Source organism: Coturnix japonica, chromosome 2 (genome assembly GCF_054131305.1).
Source record: "Coturnix japonica strain WE chromosome 2, WE-NBRP24, whole genome shotgun sequence".
Taxonomy (NCBI): domain Eukaryota; kingdom Metazoa; phylum Chordata; class Aves; order Galliformes; family Phasianidae; genus Coturnix; species Coturnix japonica.
The window spans coordinates 64,807,792-64,822,294 of record NC_140664.1 but is presented as its reverse complement, the minus strand read 5'-3'; the positions used below and the strand labels follow the sequence as shown (position 1 = coordinate 64,822,294).

The 14,503-nt window shown below is 41.3% G+C and overlaps 1 protein-coding gene across 2 annotated transcripts; it reads right to left on the bottom strand.

Moving 5' to 3' along the window:
- Positions 1–7,678: 7,678 nt before the first annotated feature.
- Positions 7,679–14,057, bottom strand: IGFBP1 (insulin like growth factor binding protein 1). 2 transcript variants are annotated; one of them, XM_015854884.3, is made up of 4 exons: positions 13,499–14,057; positions 11,500–11,666; positions 9,716–9,844; positions 7,679–8,600 (listed from the first exon to the last, which is right to left on the bottom strand). In XM_015854884.3, the coding sequence occupies exons 1-4, from the start codon at positions 13,944–13,946 to the stop codon at positions 8,469–8,471; spliced, it is 876 nt and encodes a 291-aa protein (XP_015710370.3). In that variant the 5' UTR covers positions 13,947–14,057; the 3' UTR covers positions 7,679–8,468. The 2 variants fall into 2 exon arrangements, with proteins under 2 accessions (XP_015710370.3, XP_085393827.1); XM_085537701.1 differs by lacking the exon at positions 13,499–14,057 and adding an exon at positions 13,211–13,332.
- Between the last annotated feature and the right edge of the window lie 446 nt (positions 14,058–14,503).

Genomic DNA, 14,503 nt, shown 5'->3' with positions numbered 1-14,503 from the left:
ATGTTCCTGGCAGCTGGCCTTCTTGGTGTTAAATAAAAAACAACCTTATTTTCCCCCCACAGGATAAAGAAGATGAGTGGCAGTTTGTCTTTTTTTATTTTTTTTATTTTTTTATTTTTTAATTAATTATTAACGTCGTTATTTCTATGAAAACAAGGGTTCCGTTCAACAGACAAGTTGCACGTTGTTCAGAGATCTTGGCCATGGCTGTGGGAGTCAGGCTGCAATTCAAACAAGATTATTTTTGGGCTACATTTACTGTGGGCAACATGAAGCAAATGTATGGGTCAGTATCAGTTCAGAGGAAGATCTCTTCCTGCTTGCACAAGTTAGAAACATTTCCTGTTAAGAGCTGCAGTGAGTGCAGGAATTTTTTTGGTCACATAAATGGAATGTAGGTGCTGGAAAAATACCTGATGTTTTGGTGCCTTTTGCTGCCTTTGGCTCAGGTGTATGTTTTTTGTTGTTGTTTTGTTTTTTTCTTCAAGTAAACATTTTACAGCGTTTTTCTTACTTTTAAGGAGCTCTATCAAGAATCTTGTGCAATCCAGGTGAACACTGTGAAGTCTCATAAAAATCCTTGTAACATTATTGACACCTTAAATATTTGCACAGAAAGGTACACAACAAAAGATTCATGTATGTTCTGCAAATCTTGCCTTTTTTTGGGGGGGGGGGGGGGTCTTTTTTTTACTATATTGTGGCACGTATTGATGTGGAAAATATTTGTTTTACTCAGAGTAATAAATAGTTGCATAAACCCTCAAATTGGTATGGATGCAAGTTATAATTGATTGCAGGCAGCTTTATTATCTTTTGAACTGTTTAATGAAATTCCCTTTTTCAGTAGATCTGCTGTGCAATAGTCTTTTGAACTCAGAATATCCCTTTTCAACTTCTTGGCATGCACACTCTTCATTAGCTATTTGTGCACAGGAGAAAGGAGGCTTCAATGAGAACCAAAACCACAGAATTAATTAGCTTTTAGTACAGTCTGAACTTTTTATGACTAAATTCCATAGAAACCTTAACACAGCATAATTCTTTATTGAACTGAACCCTAAATTTAAGTAACAGCTTTATAAATCACTTGGGAAATCACTTTTTGGTATCTGTAGTCACTCTAAAGCTGTGTAACCTAGGATGGTACTGCAGAGATTTTGTGTATTAGCAATGCAAATTATAATGAAAGTATGAAAAGTGCTGAGCAATTTTCATGGATGCCAACACATACTAGTATTCAAAATGAAATGTTACGTGAAGCTGCGTTGTATGCGCTCCTGCTGTGCCATTAGGAACTCTTCTTATCTGTTAATGTCAGAAGAACATGCTTTCTTCCTACGTTAGAAAACATTACTTCTTCCTCCTCTAATGTGCCCATTTATTTATTTATTCATTCATTTATTTTCTGAGCAGTCTGAAAATAAGATCCAAAACCTGGTACTGAGTATTCCAGGGTTAAGCTTTGTGACTAGTAGAATCTTCACAAGCATGTACACAAAACTCATTCTGTTTAAGGACGCTAAAGGAGTAGTATTTTTGCACGTCCTGTGGACTCTGGTGTATCTTCCAAGTGGAAGGCATTTAACCTGTCAGTGGATGGTAGCTTGGTGTTTCGAGTTCCAGCACACAAGATTGCTTGCATTATATAACGCATCAGTTGAGAAAATATTTCACAGAATCATAGAATTACCCAGGTTGGAAAAGACCTTGAAGATCATCACTTCCAACAGCAGCCTAACCATAGTACCCTAACTCTAACAACCCTCTGCTAAATCATATCCCTGAGCACCACACCCAAACGGCTCTTAAACACATCCAGGGATGGTGATTCAACCACCTCCCTGGGGAGCCTGTTCCAGTACTTAACTACCCTTTCTGTAAAGCAGTGTTTCCTAATATCCAACCTAAACTTGTCATGGTGCAACTTGAGGCCATTTCCCCTCATCCTGTCACTTGCCACTAGTGAGAAGAGACTTGCCCCACTCTCACTGTAAGCACCTTTCAGGTACTGGAAGAGGGCAATAAGGTCCCCTCGGGAGACCTTATTATTTAATGTTTTTCTGCTAGAAGAGAAATTTCCTGGTAAAATGGTAAGTAGCACAATTGGTTGTTTGCTAGAATGAATTTTAGTTTTAAAAGTTTTTCATTGTTTTTTGTTTTATAATTTCTTGAAGTTCAGCTTTTGCAGCTGTGGAAGCATACACCTTTGTTTTTGCTTTTACCCCATATATATATATATATATATATATATTTAAAAATGTATGTGACTTCAAGGCCTGAAGTTGCAGTGGAAAAAGAAGCCCAGGTATTAGCAGAAGCAAAGGATAATGCTGCAGATCTTAGCCTAACCTTGCAGAATGCTCGTCCTGAGGTATGTGTCCTGAGTTTCCACTTCTGCTGACCTATCTAAATTCCTTGGGAGCCTTTTTCATATTGCTAATTTCACCCCACTGCACTCTCCATGAGTGGTGATAGAAAGGCAGTATTGCTGCAGAGAGCAGCTGAGATTTCCACAAAAAATTCTGTCAAGCTGACCAAGATGTCATTGGGAAGGACTGCTTCCCACTGCCACGTGCAGTAGGACATTCCAGAAGTGTGGTAGTGGAGGGGCTTGGTTACGAGTGCCAGGATGAGTATGTATTTCCCTAGCTTCCTGCAAGTGGAGAACAGAGGCTTTTTTTGCCTGGTTGTACCACATGGAGAGTATTCAAGGTGAAGGTCTGTTTCTTCCTTACGCTACACATCATATAACTTGCACCCATTTAAAAGAGCCTAACTGTCTGAGATTGAAACACTGATTACTGCTTTATCACTGGGATGCCACATGCAAACTTCAGCCCTGAGATCTTGCTACAAATTTCCATAGCTGCTTTTAACCCTGCTTCCAATGGCATGCTACTGCTCTTCTTTTCCTGCTCCCTTGCTGGAGCCAAATGGTGAGGGCTCTGCTGTTGAAGCAGCAATAAACAGAAGCTGCAGGCCATAACAAAATACAGAAGAAGAAAGCGATGCCTGCTCTCACACCAATCCCATAGGAAATTGCCCCAGGGCCTTCACATTTGTGTACCTGCAGGTAGACTTACTTTGTACCCTAGGGGAGAAGGGAAGTCAGCAGAGAGGGAAATGAGAGAAGATAAAATAAAGCCCTTGTTTACTGATGGACCTGTCATCAGAACAGTTTTCATTAACTAAAAGTACTGGTGTGTCTGGGCTACTGCTATACTTTCTGTTAATACATAACAAACTGGTGGTGTTCCTGTCAGATCCTGCCCTTCTTTATTCCCTTATTACTTAAATGTGACTGTGCGATATGGGGTGACACGTCATTGTAGAGAATCCCTCTACTTTCCCCATTTTGCTGTCATGTTATTTGCTATATACCATCCACACGAGTCTTCAAGAAAGGCAAATGTGCCAAACACAATTAGGTGTTGTTTAGGATGCTCATAACTCATATTTTCTGTGCCTTTTGTGTCTCTGCCTGCTTCTCAATGCAATAACTGAAGTAATTGGTCCATAAATATAAAGTGTTTTTAAATAAAAAGCCTAGGACTTGTCTTTTTCCCCAATAACCCCTCCCAGCCCTAAACAACATACATTTTTCCACTTTATCTCAAAGTAATGAGAATAACTGACTCAGTATGACTGGACACCAAAACTAGGCAGGTATTCTTGGGACAGATTTAAGGGAAAAGGTGCGTAGAAAATTAGGTACAGAGTGCAATGACCTCATTCCTTTGCAATGAACATTTTGCAGTTGGCAGTAGGCCAGCGGCAGGAGGAGTGGTTGGAACAAATCCTGCTGCAACAAACATGGCAAGGTTTTGATATAAGGAAGCACAGACTAGGTAGTGTTCTCAGATAACAGGAACCAAACAGTACAGATGCTTAGCTTATACTTTCCCACCAATTAATTAATTTCAAGTGGGGTGGAAGGAGTACAAGAGGGTGTGAAGGCAGGCGGATAAAATAACATGTAGCAGTAAATTTTCTTTGGATATACAGCTGCCCTTCAGGTGACCTGAGCTGCTCAGATCATCCTGCAGCACCTTCTCTGTTTTCCTAGATATTCCCACAGGGATAAGTTTGCCATCACATTAGGGACTTGAGCGGTGGGCACACACTAAAGCCGGGATTAAGTGATTAATAATAATAATTAAAAAAAAAAAAAAAAAAGGAAAAGGAAATGACAGATCTTTGATTTTTTTTTTTCATCCTATTTATGTTAATAACAATCACAAAAATCACAATGCATGACATCTATGGCCTAAACATAGGACAGACTCCTTGTGAACTCCCAACAGTCCCCTGTTTGAATTTGCTTTCTTTGCCTCCTTGTATTAGTCCTACCTAATCCCAATATGCAGAAGAGTCAGATCTAAATCAGACAGCCCAGCCTAGAACAATTCATCAGAGATCTCTCACGAGTCCTAGCAAGATGTCACACAAGACCAGATTGCAGATAAGGAGGCACCCATGCCCTGCTGTTTTCATTAGGATGTAAGGGGATCTTCGAAGAAATAGGTCTGTCATGCCCAAATGCTGTATGAAGCAGCTTTTTTTTCCTGGTGCTAAAATTACAGGAAAGAGTTCCCAAACACCCCTCCTAATAAAAAGTAATTTCTTGCAGCTAGGATGGGAATTTGTCACCCTGTAATTATTAGAAGTAGGTGTTCACTATACTGCAAATAGACTGTACTATTAATAATTATTAATCTGATACACTTTTCTCCTACGTGTATTGATCCCAACAAAAAGAACCAATTTTTTGCCTTTCAGAGATGAACTCTATGCAAGGTTGATGGTGTAAGAGCAGTCAGTGCTTTTAGGTGCGTGCTGCAGCTGGAAGCATACAATTTCCCCTCCTTTCCTCACTGTTTTCCCTTAGAAAATCTAGATGACTACTGCTCAATGCTGTGGGCATGCTCCATGAAAGCCCTAAGATTCATCCACAATCTGCTGTTTTTTCATCCTTTTTGATGCAAGTGATTGCCAAACATTTTGACACAATGAACACTGTTTTACAATGAAGTTTTAGCCAGGTCTCACTGTAATTCATTACAGTGAGGTTAGTCTTATAATTATTTATAATGCCAATGCTACCAACTGCCTTTGCAGTACTTTTCTTAGAAAGATCTCAACACACCAGAACTGTAATACACAGAACAGAGATTTACATGCTTGAGCTTTGCAGTCTCTGCACAGCAGTTCTCTCTCCCATTTCAAACCTAAAACTCATCTCAAGAAAGCTGAGCTTTCCTCCAGTTAAGCTTTTCAAAATGTTATTCCCTCCTCTCTGTACCTTTTCTCAGGCAGGGTTGTTGCAGCCTGTTTCCACCTCTGGGACTTCCTAACTCCCACACCAGTTTAATTGAGTCACATCCTGCCAGCTCTGCAGGAAATGCACCAGGATTAGTGGAGGGTCAGATTAACCCCTTTCCAGCCTCCCTCACCTTTTCAGGTGCCCTTACGCAACAGGTATGAAGTTCTGGAGCTTGAAGGATAGGGAAATGAGGATACTGATGAATATCCATCCAGGGAGTTGTCTAGGGTGAGTCAGTCAACCCCATGCCTTAAGACTGCCCCTACCAAGAACCAAACAAGGGTAATGGTCATAGGATACTCCCCTCTGAGGCAAACAGGGTGCCTGATATGCTGATTGAACCTTGCTTGCTGCCTCTCTGGTGCCCAGGTCAGCGGCATTACAGAGAACCTCCCTGGTCTGATATGGCCCTCCAGTTATTACTTGCTTTTGGTTTTTCAGGTCAGCATTGAAGTAGCTATAGAGAGAATTTTAAGGGCTATGAAAAAGGACTTTAGGTTGATGAGCTGCAGGAGCGAAAGACAGGTAGTGTTTTCCTCAATCCCTCCAGTATCACTAGCAGGGAAAAATACTGAGAGGAAAAGGGGCAACATTCCAGGGTTGAGGGTGAGATCAGTAGCTCAGCTGAAGTACATCTACACCAATGCACGCAGCATGGACAACAGACAGGACAAGCTAGAAGCCATTGTGCAGCAAAAGAACTATGACTTTGTGGGGAACTGGTGGGGCAGAAGACTGGCCTGGCTGAAAAAGGAGCTTACACTGAGAAAAAAAGGAAGTTTACCATCTTTGGAAGAAGGGGCAGGCAACTTGGGTAGAATAAAAGGATGTTGCTAGGATTTGCAGTGAGAAAATTAGAACAGAGAAAGCCCAGCTAGAATTTAATATGGCCACTGTTGTAAAAAACAACAATAAACATTCTGACAAATACATTAACAACAAAAGAAGAGCTAAGGAGAATATCCATCCTTTACTGGATGCAGCAGGGGAACATTGCTACCAAGAATGAGGAAAACTCTGAAGTATTCAATGCTTTCTTTTCTTCTGCCTTTAATAGTCAGGCCAGTACTAGTCCTCAGTGTGCTCAGCGCCCTGAGCTGGGAGACAGGGATGGAAAGCAGAATAAATGCCCCACAAGTCAGGAGGAAGCAGTTAGTGACCTGCTTCTCCTTCTCCACCTAGATTGTTTCAAGGCCCATGGAGCCAGATGGGATCCACCTGAGGACACTGAGGGAACTGGCAGAAGTGATTGCCAAGCCATTTTTCATCGTTGATCAGAATTCCCTGTCAACTAGGTCTCAGTCAGCTGGAGAGTTGCAAATGTGATACCCATCTACTGTGTGCAGTTTTGGACGTAGAATCCTAGAATCATAGAACAGGCTGGGTTGAAAAGGACCATAATGATCACCTAGTTTCAAACCTCCTGCTGCGGGCAGGGTCACCAGCCACTAGACCAGGCTGCCCAGAGTCACATCCAGCCTGGCCTTGAATGCCTCCAGAGATGGGGCATCCACAACTTTCATGGGCAATCTGTTCCAGTGCATCACCACCCTCTGTGAAAAAATTCCTTCTAATATCTAAGCCTCCCCAGTCTTAGTTCAAAACCATTCCCCTTTGTCCTGACACCATCCACCCTCATAATAAGTGATTCCTTCTCCTGTTTATATCCTCCCTTCAGGTACTGAAAAGCCACAGTGAGGTCTCCCTGGAGCCTTCACTTCTCCAAACTAAACAAGCCCAGTTCCCTCAGCCTTTCTTCATAGGAGAGGTGCTCCAGCCCTCTGATCATCTTAGTAGCCCTTCTCCGGAATTATTCCAAGAGCCCTGTGTCGTTCTTGTTCTGCGTCCAGGCCTAGAGCCCCCAGACATCACAGTACAAAATGTACATAAAACTATTAAAGAGTATCCAGAGAAATGCTACAAAGATGGTGAAGGTTCTAGAGGGGAAGACATTTGAGGAGTGGCTGAAATGCCTTGGTTTGTTCAACCTAGAGAAGAGGCTGCTGAGGTGAGGCCTCATCATGGCCTACAGCTCCTCGGGGGGTGGGGGTGGGGGGGTGGGGGGTGGGGATGCAGATGCTGTCCTCCTCTCTCTGGTGAATAGCAATAGAACTTGAGCAAATGACATTAAAAATGCAGCAGAGGTGGTTCATGATGGATATCAGGAAAAGGTTCTTCACTGAGTGGATGGTCAGGCACCAAAACAGCATCCCCATGGAAGTGGTCATGGCACCCAGTTTGTGAGAATCTGGACAATTGTAGAGGTGGGAATTGGTCTCCCACATAACTTAGTTACCAGTTCCAGAAAGCTAGCACCTGTGTACTGTACTGCAAAAAGTAAGACACTGGAACTTTGTAGAAGAAATTATTTAATAACTTATCTTAAATAACATGATAATGTCAACATGTGAATAATTGACATTTGTGGCACAGAATATCCTGTTGTTTTGCTATATATCCTGTACATATATGTGGAAAACAGAAACAAATACTGTCCCATCATGAGCTTTAGCGTATAATCAAGGTTTAGACTTTCTGTTTTAAGAAACAGCTTGACATTGAAACAGAGATGCCAAAGCAACATGATAAATAAACAAAACAAGTTTTAAATTAGTTCCAAAGCATGTTCCCTACTGAAAGCTATTTTTTAAAATGCCGTTTTACATCTATAAATATGTAGTACAAAAATGCAAGTTTACAAACCATTTTTTTTTCCCAATAGACTTATGTCATTTGAAGCTTTAAGTAGCATCATTTCTCCAACATAACACACATACATTTAAGGGCAATAATACTATTTACATATAAAGTTATGAAGTGTTTGAGAATATAAATTAGTAAGAACAGAGACAAAAACAAACTCTTAAAATAAATAACTCAACAGCTTTACATATGAGAGTATCTCTAATATTATACAAACATAACATACAAGACTGCAGGACTTGATCTTGCAGTTGCTTGTATCTAACTGTCAATTTTGCATCTAAGTAATGCCAGTAGAGTAAAAAAAGCTATTTTATAGGGCTGCCTGTGAGCTGAAAATCAGGTGCCTGTAACTACCTTCCTGGAATGGCTCCTGCCTGAAATGGCTCCTGATGAGTTCAAGCTTCGCAGAATCTGGTGTGAATGAATGTGACTCAATTTATTCTTCTGATCTAAGATACTGTTGGCAATCAGAATCTCCTTTCACTTCTGGGGATCCAGGAATTTTTATTCCATTTTTTGGATAGACGCACCAGCACTCTGCGGACTCTCCATCCAGTGAAGTTTCACACTAGGATTATTAGGAAAGTTAATCAAAACCCAGAACAGGCAATTGTCAGCAAAAAATTCACTACAGGGTACTACAAATAGAGGTGTTGAACAGCACTAGAACTGAAAGCTCAAGAACTGCACTGCATGAACAGAACCTCTAACCAACACACTTGGTTATGAAGTCTTGATTTGAGCTTAGCTACTTCAACAGGAACTACAGATTTAAGACAATATGCCTACTCCTTGATAAGTGGCAATATCAAGTAGCAGTATCTTCCAGTACGATAAACTGATGGAAGGCAGAACATATAAGGTAGAGAAGTGAAAGCAATGGCTTGATAGCTTGACTCTTCACAAATGGAGGGAGATGGGATTCTTTCTTTAGCAGAGGAATTAAATAGGTTTCTGTGTATGCCTGGTTAGATCCCAGGCCACAGTGAGTCACACAGTGGTACCACATTCTAAATAAGTCTTGGTAACACAGATTTATGCAAACCTATGAAATTTTTGTGTATGGCCTATGGCTACAACACTGTGATTTAAGCTTTAGTTAGCCATTTAGATTTCTCTCAGTGCACTTTGCAGTGGCTTTTGTAGATATTATTATGAATATAAGCATTATCCATAAAGTAATCTAAAGGCAGTACAAATCAGTATTTTTAAATATAATTTCAAAGGGCTAATCTTGATCCAGAGAGTTTTATCACTACATGTGTTCTTTAATGTGAGAGCTGAGATCCTCCTGTCTCCAAAGTGATTATTACATATGCACTTAACACCACATGCAGTATGGTGGATATTATGGATTAGCATTGGCTGTGAATATGCTAGTAAAATGGATGTATAATGCTTGACTTGGCCTGAGAAGAGATGGGGTCACAACATGTCAGAAAGGCATTGCATACACCTGTTCTGGGAATAGAGAAGACTTATGCTTCCATTTTTGTCAATCCTGAGCATGCACTCACTTTTAAGAGGACTAACCATCTGTTCCCACTACTAAATATCCTATTTTCACAACCATTTTCCAGCAGCTGCAAACTCATGAGCCTGGGAGAAGAGGGTTGTGAAAGAATTTCCTACACCAGATTAATTGCAATACTACTGTGAGCAGACAGAAAAAAAAATACATACCTGTTTGCTGTGGTAAAATCCATTCTTGTTACAGTTGGGCAGATAGAATTTGTAAACGTCCCCTCCACTTCTCTGCTGAGCCTTTGCCAATTTATACAGAGCTCTATAGAGCTCCTTCTGACAAGGTCCCTACAGAGAGCCATACAAAGATTGTCAGTACTAAAACCAAGCAAACAAAAAGGGATCAATACAAAGCTAGCAAAGAGCCTGAAGTATTTATTAGTCATATAATCCACAGTGTATAATACTGATTTGCACGTTTCATGTTTCAATGGGAGTGTGGCAAGAAAACTGTAGTGTTGAATTTAGGCTTTTGTTTTTATTCTTTGAGGTATTTTCTGTCCTCAGAAACATGACCATTAAAGTCCTTAAATTGCCACACAAGGAAATTTAACCTGTACTGAGTAAACACATTACTACTCTGAGAGTACAGTATCTCCTATTATGGGGAGCTGCAAGTTAGAAGGCTTGGGTACGTGAGGCTGGCCATGTTTTGTGGGTTGCCATGGTCCTGTGTTCTGTTGATGTAAGGAGAATAGGTGCAAGACATATATAGACAGTGTGAGAACAAACATCTGAATGTTATCTTTTGTGTAAGACATGGCTGTCACCAGATCAGAATGGAGATCACAGCAGTGACTCTGAGACTCAGACCCAAAGTATCTGAAACTGGAGCTGAAGAACTGTTTGCATCATTGACTGTTTTCACTGTTTTCTTACTCCTTTTTTTATATTTTTGAAGTCACTGCATTATGATTACTTCATTAACAGTGCCTAACATACTGAACGGGGAGAAGTGAATGAACAAATATTTTTACTTGGGAGTGAAAATAATTTCATCCTCTTCTTTTTTCAAGACCTCCTATCACACAAACAGTTCTGTTCAAATCGGTGGGCTTTTCTGTTGCTCTGGGTCAGAAAAGTAGGGGTGTAGAAGGCTGAATTGTAACTAATAGCCCTTAATATACAGAAGTCCAAACTAAACGAGTGCATAATTTCAGCTCTGGAAGTGCAGTCAGACTTTTTAGCTTTTTTGTTTGTTTGTTTCCCTCCATTTTGTTTGTGAATATTATGAAAACAGAGTTCTGTTGTGCATAAATTTAATTCAACTCCATACCGCACGGTTAAGCACGCTGTCTGGAACTGCGCTAAATGTGGTTCTCTGCTGCCCTCAAGTGGAACAAGAACCTATTTGCGCACACCCCACGTGCCCGCTGCTCACTGCAGCTTTATAGTATCGAAGGTAAAAGTGTACTTTAATTGCTAAGCTTTCTGTTCTTTCACGTGCATCTACTTGATAGTGAACACAAAGAAATACAGTTTGTTTTGTTTTGGTGTTTCTTCAATATTTGTACTTAAGTACTCCTCTTTATTTCACTGATCAATAGACAAAGCGCAAAAGCCTTTAATTTTTCTAATTAAAACAAGAAAGAAGTCCAAGATTGTAGTATGGGTTTCCAGAAATTGAGGAACCGTGTAATCATCTGATGTTAATTCCAGAGCAAGATTCAGCCTCTACAAGGACTCTGTATAGGACATATCTGATGCCCACCTATTTTTACAGTTTCTGCTATTCTGCTTGTTTCTCAAACATCTCAGGAAGGCATTTCTAAAGTAGTCTGTTTGCTAGCTACCCAAAATAACAGCATCTTGTTGTTGGAGCTAGAATTGCTATTAGAATTTCATTTTGTAGTCAGAATCAGTAACATCTACTGAAGTGGTCTCTGAAAGTCTTGCAAAAAAACAAAACAAAACAAACAAACAAAAAACCCCAATCCACTCACCTGTTCTTTCCACTTCTTGAGTTCTGATATTCTCTTTGCTTTCATGTTTTCATATACAGTGATGAAATTCCATTTGTCCTGGCTTATGGGAAATATCAACTGATAGTTCAGCATTTGATCCTGTGTCATTTCAGAGCTTTGTAAAGCTATATCCTCAGGCTCAGATTCTGGAAAAGAATTTTATTAAGGTGAATATCTACATTGACCTTTAGCACTTATTTCTCCAAAGGAAAAAGGTGAAAAAAAGAAAAGCAGAAGACTTACACTCACACACACATACCCTCATATCCCCTCAACCTCCCAGAAAAGGAGGATCTGTAACAGACCCACTTCAGTTGGAAGAGAAATAACTTACACTAAACCTTTGGTTGTAAAGCCATATTTGGACACAGGGAAATTATTCCAAACTTAAAGAGGGTAGATGTAGGTTGGTTATAAGGAAAAAGCCTTTTACAGTGAGGGTAGTGAGACACTGGAATAGGTTACCCAGAAACGTGGTAGAAGCCCTGTCCCTGGAGACATTCAAGGTGAGGCTGGACCAGGCCCTGAGCATCCTGATTTAGTTGTGAATGTCCTTGTTCAATGTCGGGGAACTGGACTAGGTGACCTTTAAAGGTTCCTTCCATCTCCAAGGATTCTGTGATTCTATGATTTGGAATCACTCCACTCTTAAAGATTAAGCTGCAGCCACTCTGTCATAAATGAAAAATCTTTCTTGACCGCAGCGAGTTGTGGTTGCTTTGCTAGATGCAGAAAGTCTTAAGAGAAACCTTGTTATTATTATTATTTTAAATCATCCACATGATGTGTTTCAGTTTTTAGTTAGGAGGTGATTTGGTCCAAGCTTGGATTCATGGTATCCTGTACTTTGTTCTGTGGCTTGCCTCAGATTTTACAATGGGTAGCAATTCAGAGGAGCTGGCAGATGCTCACCTTGGCCTGCAGTGGATTGAATTGTCAGGGAATGGAAGAAACTGTTGGCATTTGCCTGAGCATGGCCCTTGTGCCAGTACCTAAGTTAGACTGAGACTGTGAAGTCTCCACTCTTTTGCTAAGAGCAAAAGAAGCCTTCAGCAATTGTAAGAACTCATAACATTTGACGTGCATAAATAACTTGTTGGATCAAGGGTGTACATCAATAATACAATGACCAGAAATAACCCTGTTTTTTTTTTTGTTGTTGTTGTTTGTTTGTTTTGTTTGTTTGTTTGTTTTTTTTTGGTCTTTTTTTCCCCCCCTTTTGAAGAAGGTTAAAATGAAGAATGAGGTTGTTATATCTTTTGAACTGATGAAATTTTAACAACTCAGGAAAATCTCAATTTACTACCACTAATGGTAAATATTATTTTGATTCAACCATGATTGTTCTTCTAATGTTATTCAGTTACCTTCATCATCACTACATGAAGATAGCCACAATGAGGGCAAGAATGATAATAAATAGCACAGCAATGAAATAACACTGAAGAAGTTCTTGGTTAGCATTTAGAGTAAGATGCTGGCTATGTCTTTAAGCTCAAAGGCAATTTAGTTAGTAATGCACTACTTATGATACATTTCATTCTTCAAATGAATCCAAGCACAAAATTTGCATAGGTATTTTCATTTTCTCTCAAGACTTTTGAAGATGTCCATCAATAAAGTCCCAAAAACCTACTCTAATTACTGTTTACTACTAAAGGAAAACAATCTACAGTTCCAGAAATCTTACTATGCATAGTCTGCATCTTCCCATTGCTTCAGTGGTTTCCTGCTTGCCTCCTGTGGCATAAAAGCCTTCTCTGAACATCTCCTGGATCATCTCTGCAAGACGATGCCTCACCCCACACTTATCTGAGCACATTCTCCTTGAAAATGCTGTCTGCATTTCCTGTATTTCAAACGAGTGCATAACTTTGTCCATCCTCCCAAGCTCTCGTCTCCTGGTTCCTGCAGCGTTGTCACTGCAGACACAGTTCCCAGCCCACCTGTGTGGAGCGTGGTCGCGACCGGGTCCTACCTGCCAGCTCAGCTGAGCCCGTCCCTCCAGCCTCGCTGGCGGGCAGGCATTTTCCTTGGCCATGGATGAGGGCAGAGAGGGGCCGAGTATCCCCCGACGGGACGCGGCAGCGGAGGCCGTGGCGACAGCGGGTCGTGTAGACCCCGCAGGGCTGTTCCGGCCCAAGAGCGCAGGTCTGGCAACAGCCGCAGCCGGGCTGCCGAGCTGTCTCCGGGCAGCCGGGCTCGACGGGCGGGCAGAGGTCCAGTTTCTCCTGCGTGCACGGCGCACAGTGCAGGGGCTGCAGAGACTCGGCGGCTACCAGCAGCGCCGGCAGCAGCAGGGGAGGCAGCCAGCAGCGGCTCAGCAGGGACCGCAGGCAGTTCATGTCGCTGGTGAGGGATCGCACCTCAGCGGTGTGGGGAGCTGGAGGCAGGGTACATACGTGCATCCAGCTAGCCCGAGCCATTTATACAGTGATTTGCCTGGCTATTAATCTTTAACCTCGGGTTAACTATTATCTGAACAAGAGGGCTAGAGAAACGTCATTTCACTGGAGGTTCAAGCTCCTGACCGCTATTCTCCTCCCCTTTCACTTTCCTCCTTTATTTATTTTCCCTTCCAGACGTGCAGGAATGCCTTTATTCCCTCACCCCCATCTCTTCCCTAGCATAGTCATCAGGGAAAGAAAAACCAAACACCTGTGGAGCTAGAAGGAAACAGGCAGAGTGTAACAAATGAGTGGGTGTATCCCTTTCCTTTTTGCGTGTCAGAAATGTCTCCCATTTTTGGTATACGTGCATGGAAGATTCTGTGCATTAACCTGTGGGAGAGGCTGTGCTGTTGAAACTGAAGAGGTCTTCCACCTCTGGATTCACTTTTGCTGCTGCTCCTGGCACAGAAGAAGTATCAGTCTGCAAAATAGGCACTTGAGGGAAACCAGTGTTTGTCAGAGATAAATGAAATAGCTCTGCTTTTCTGACTGTCATGTTAACCTCTTCATCTACTCATGTTTCGTCTTTAAAC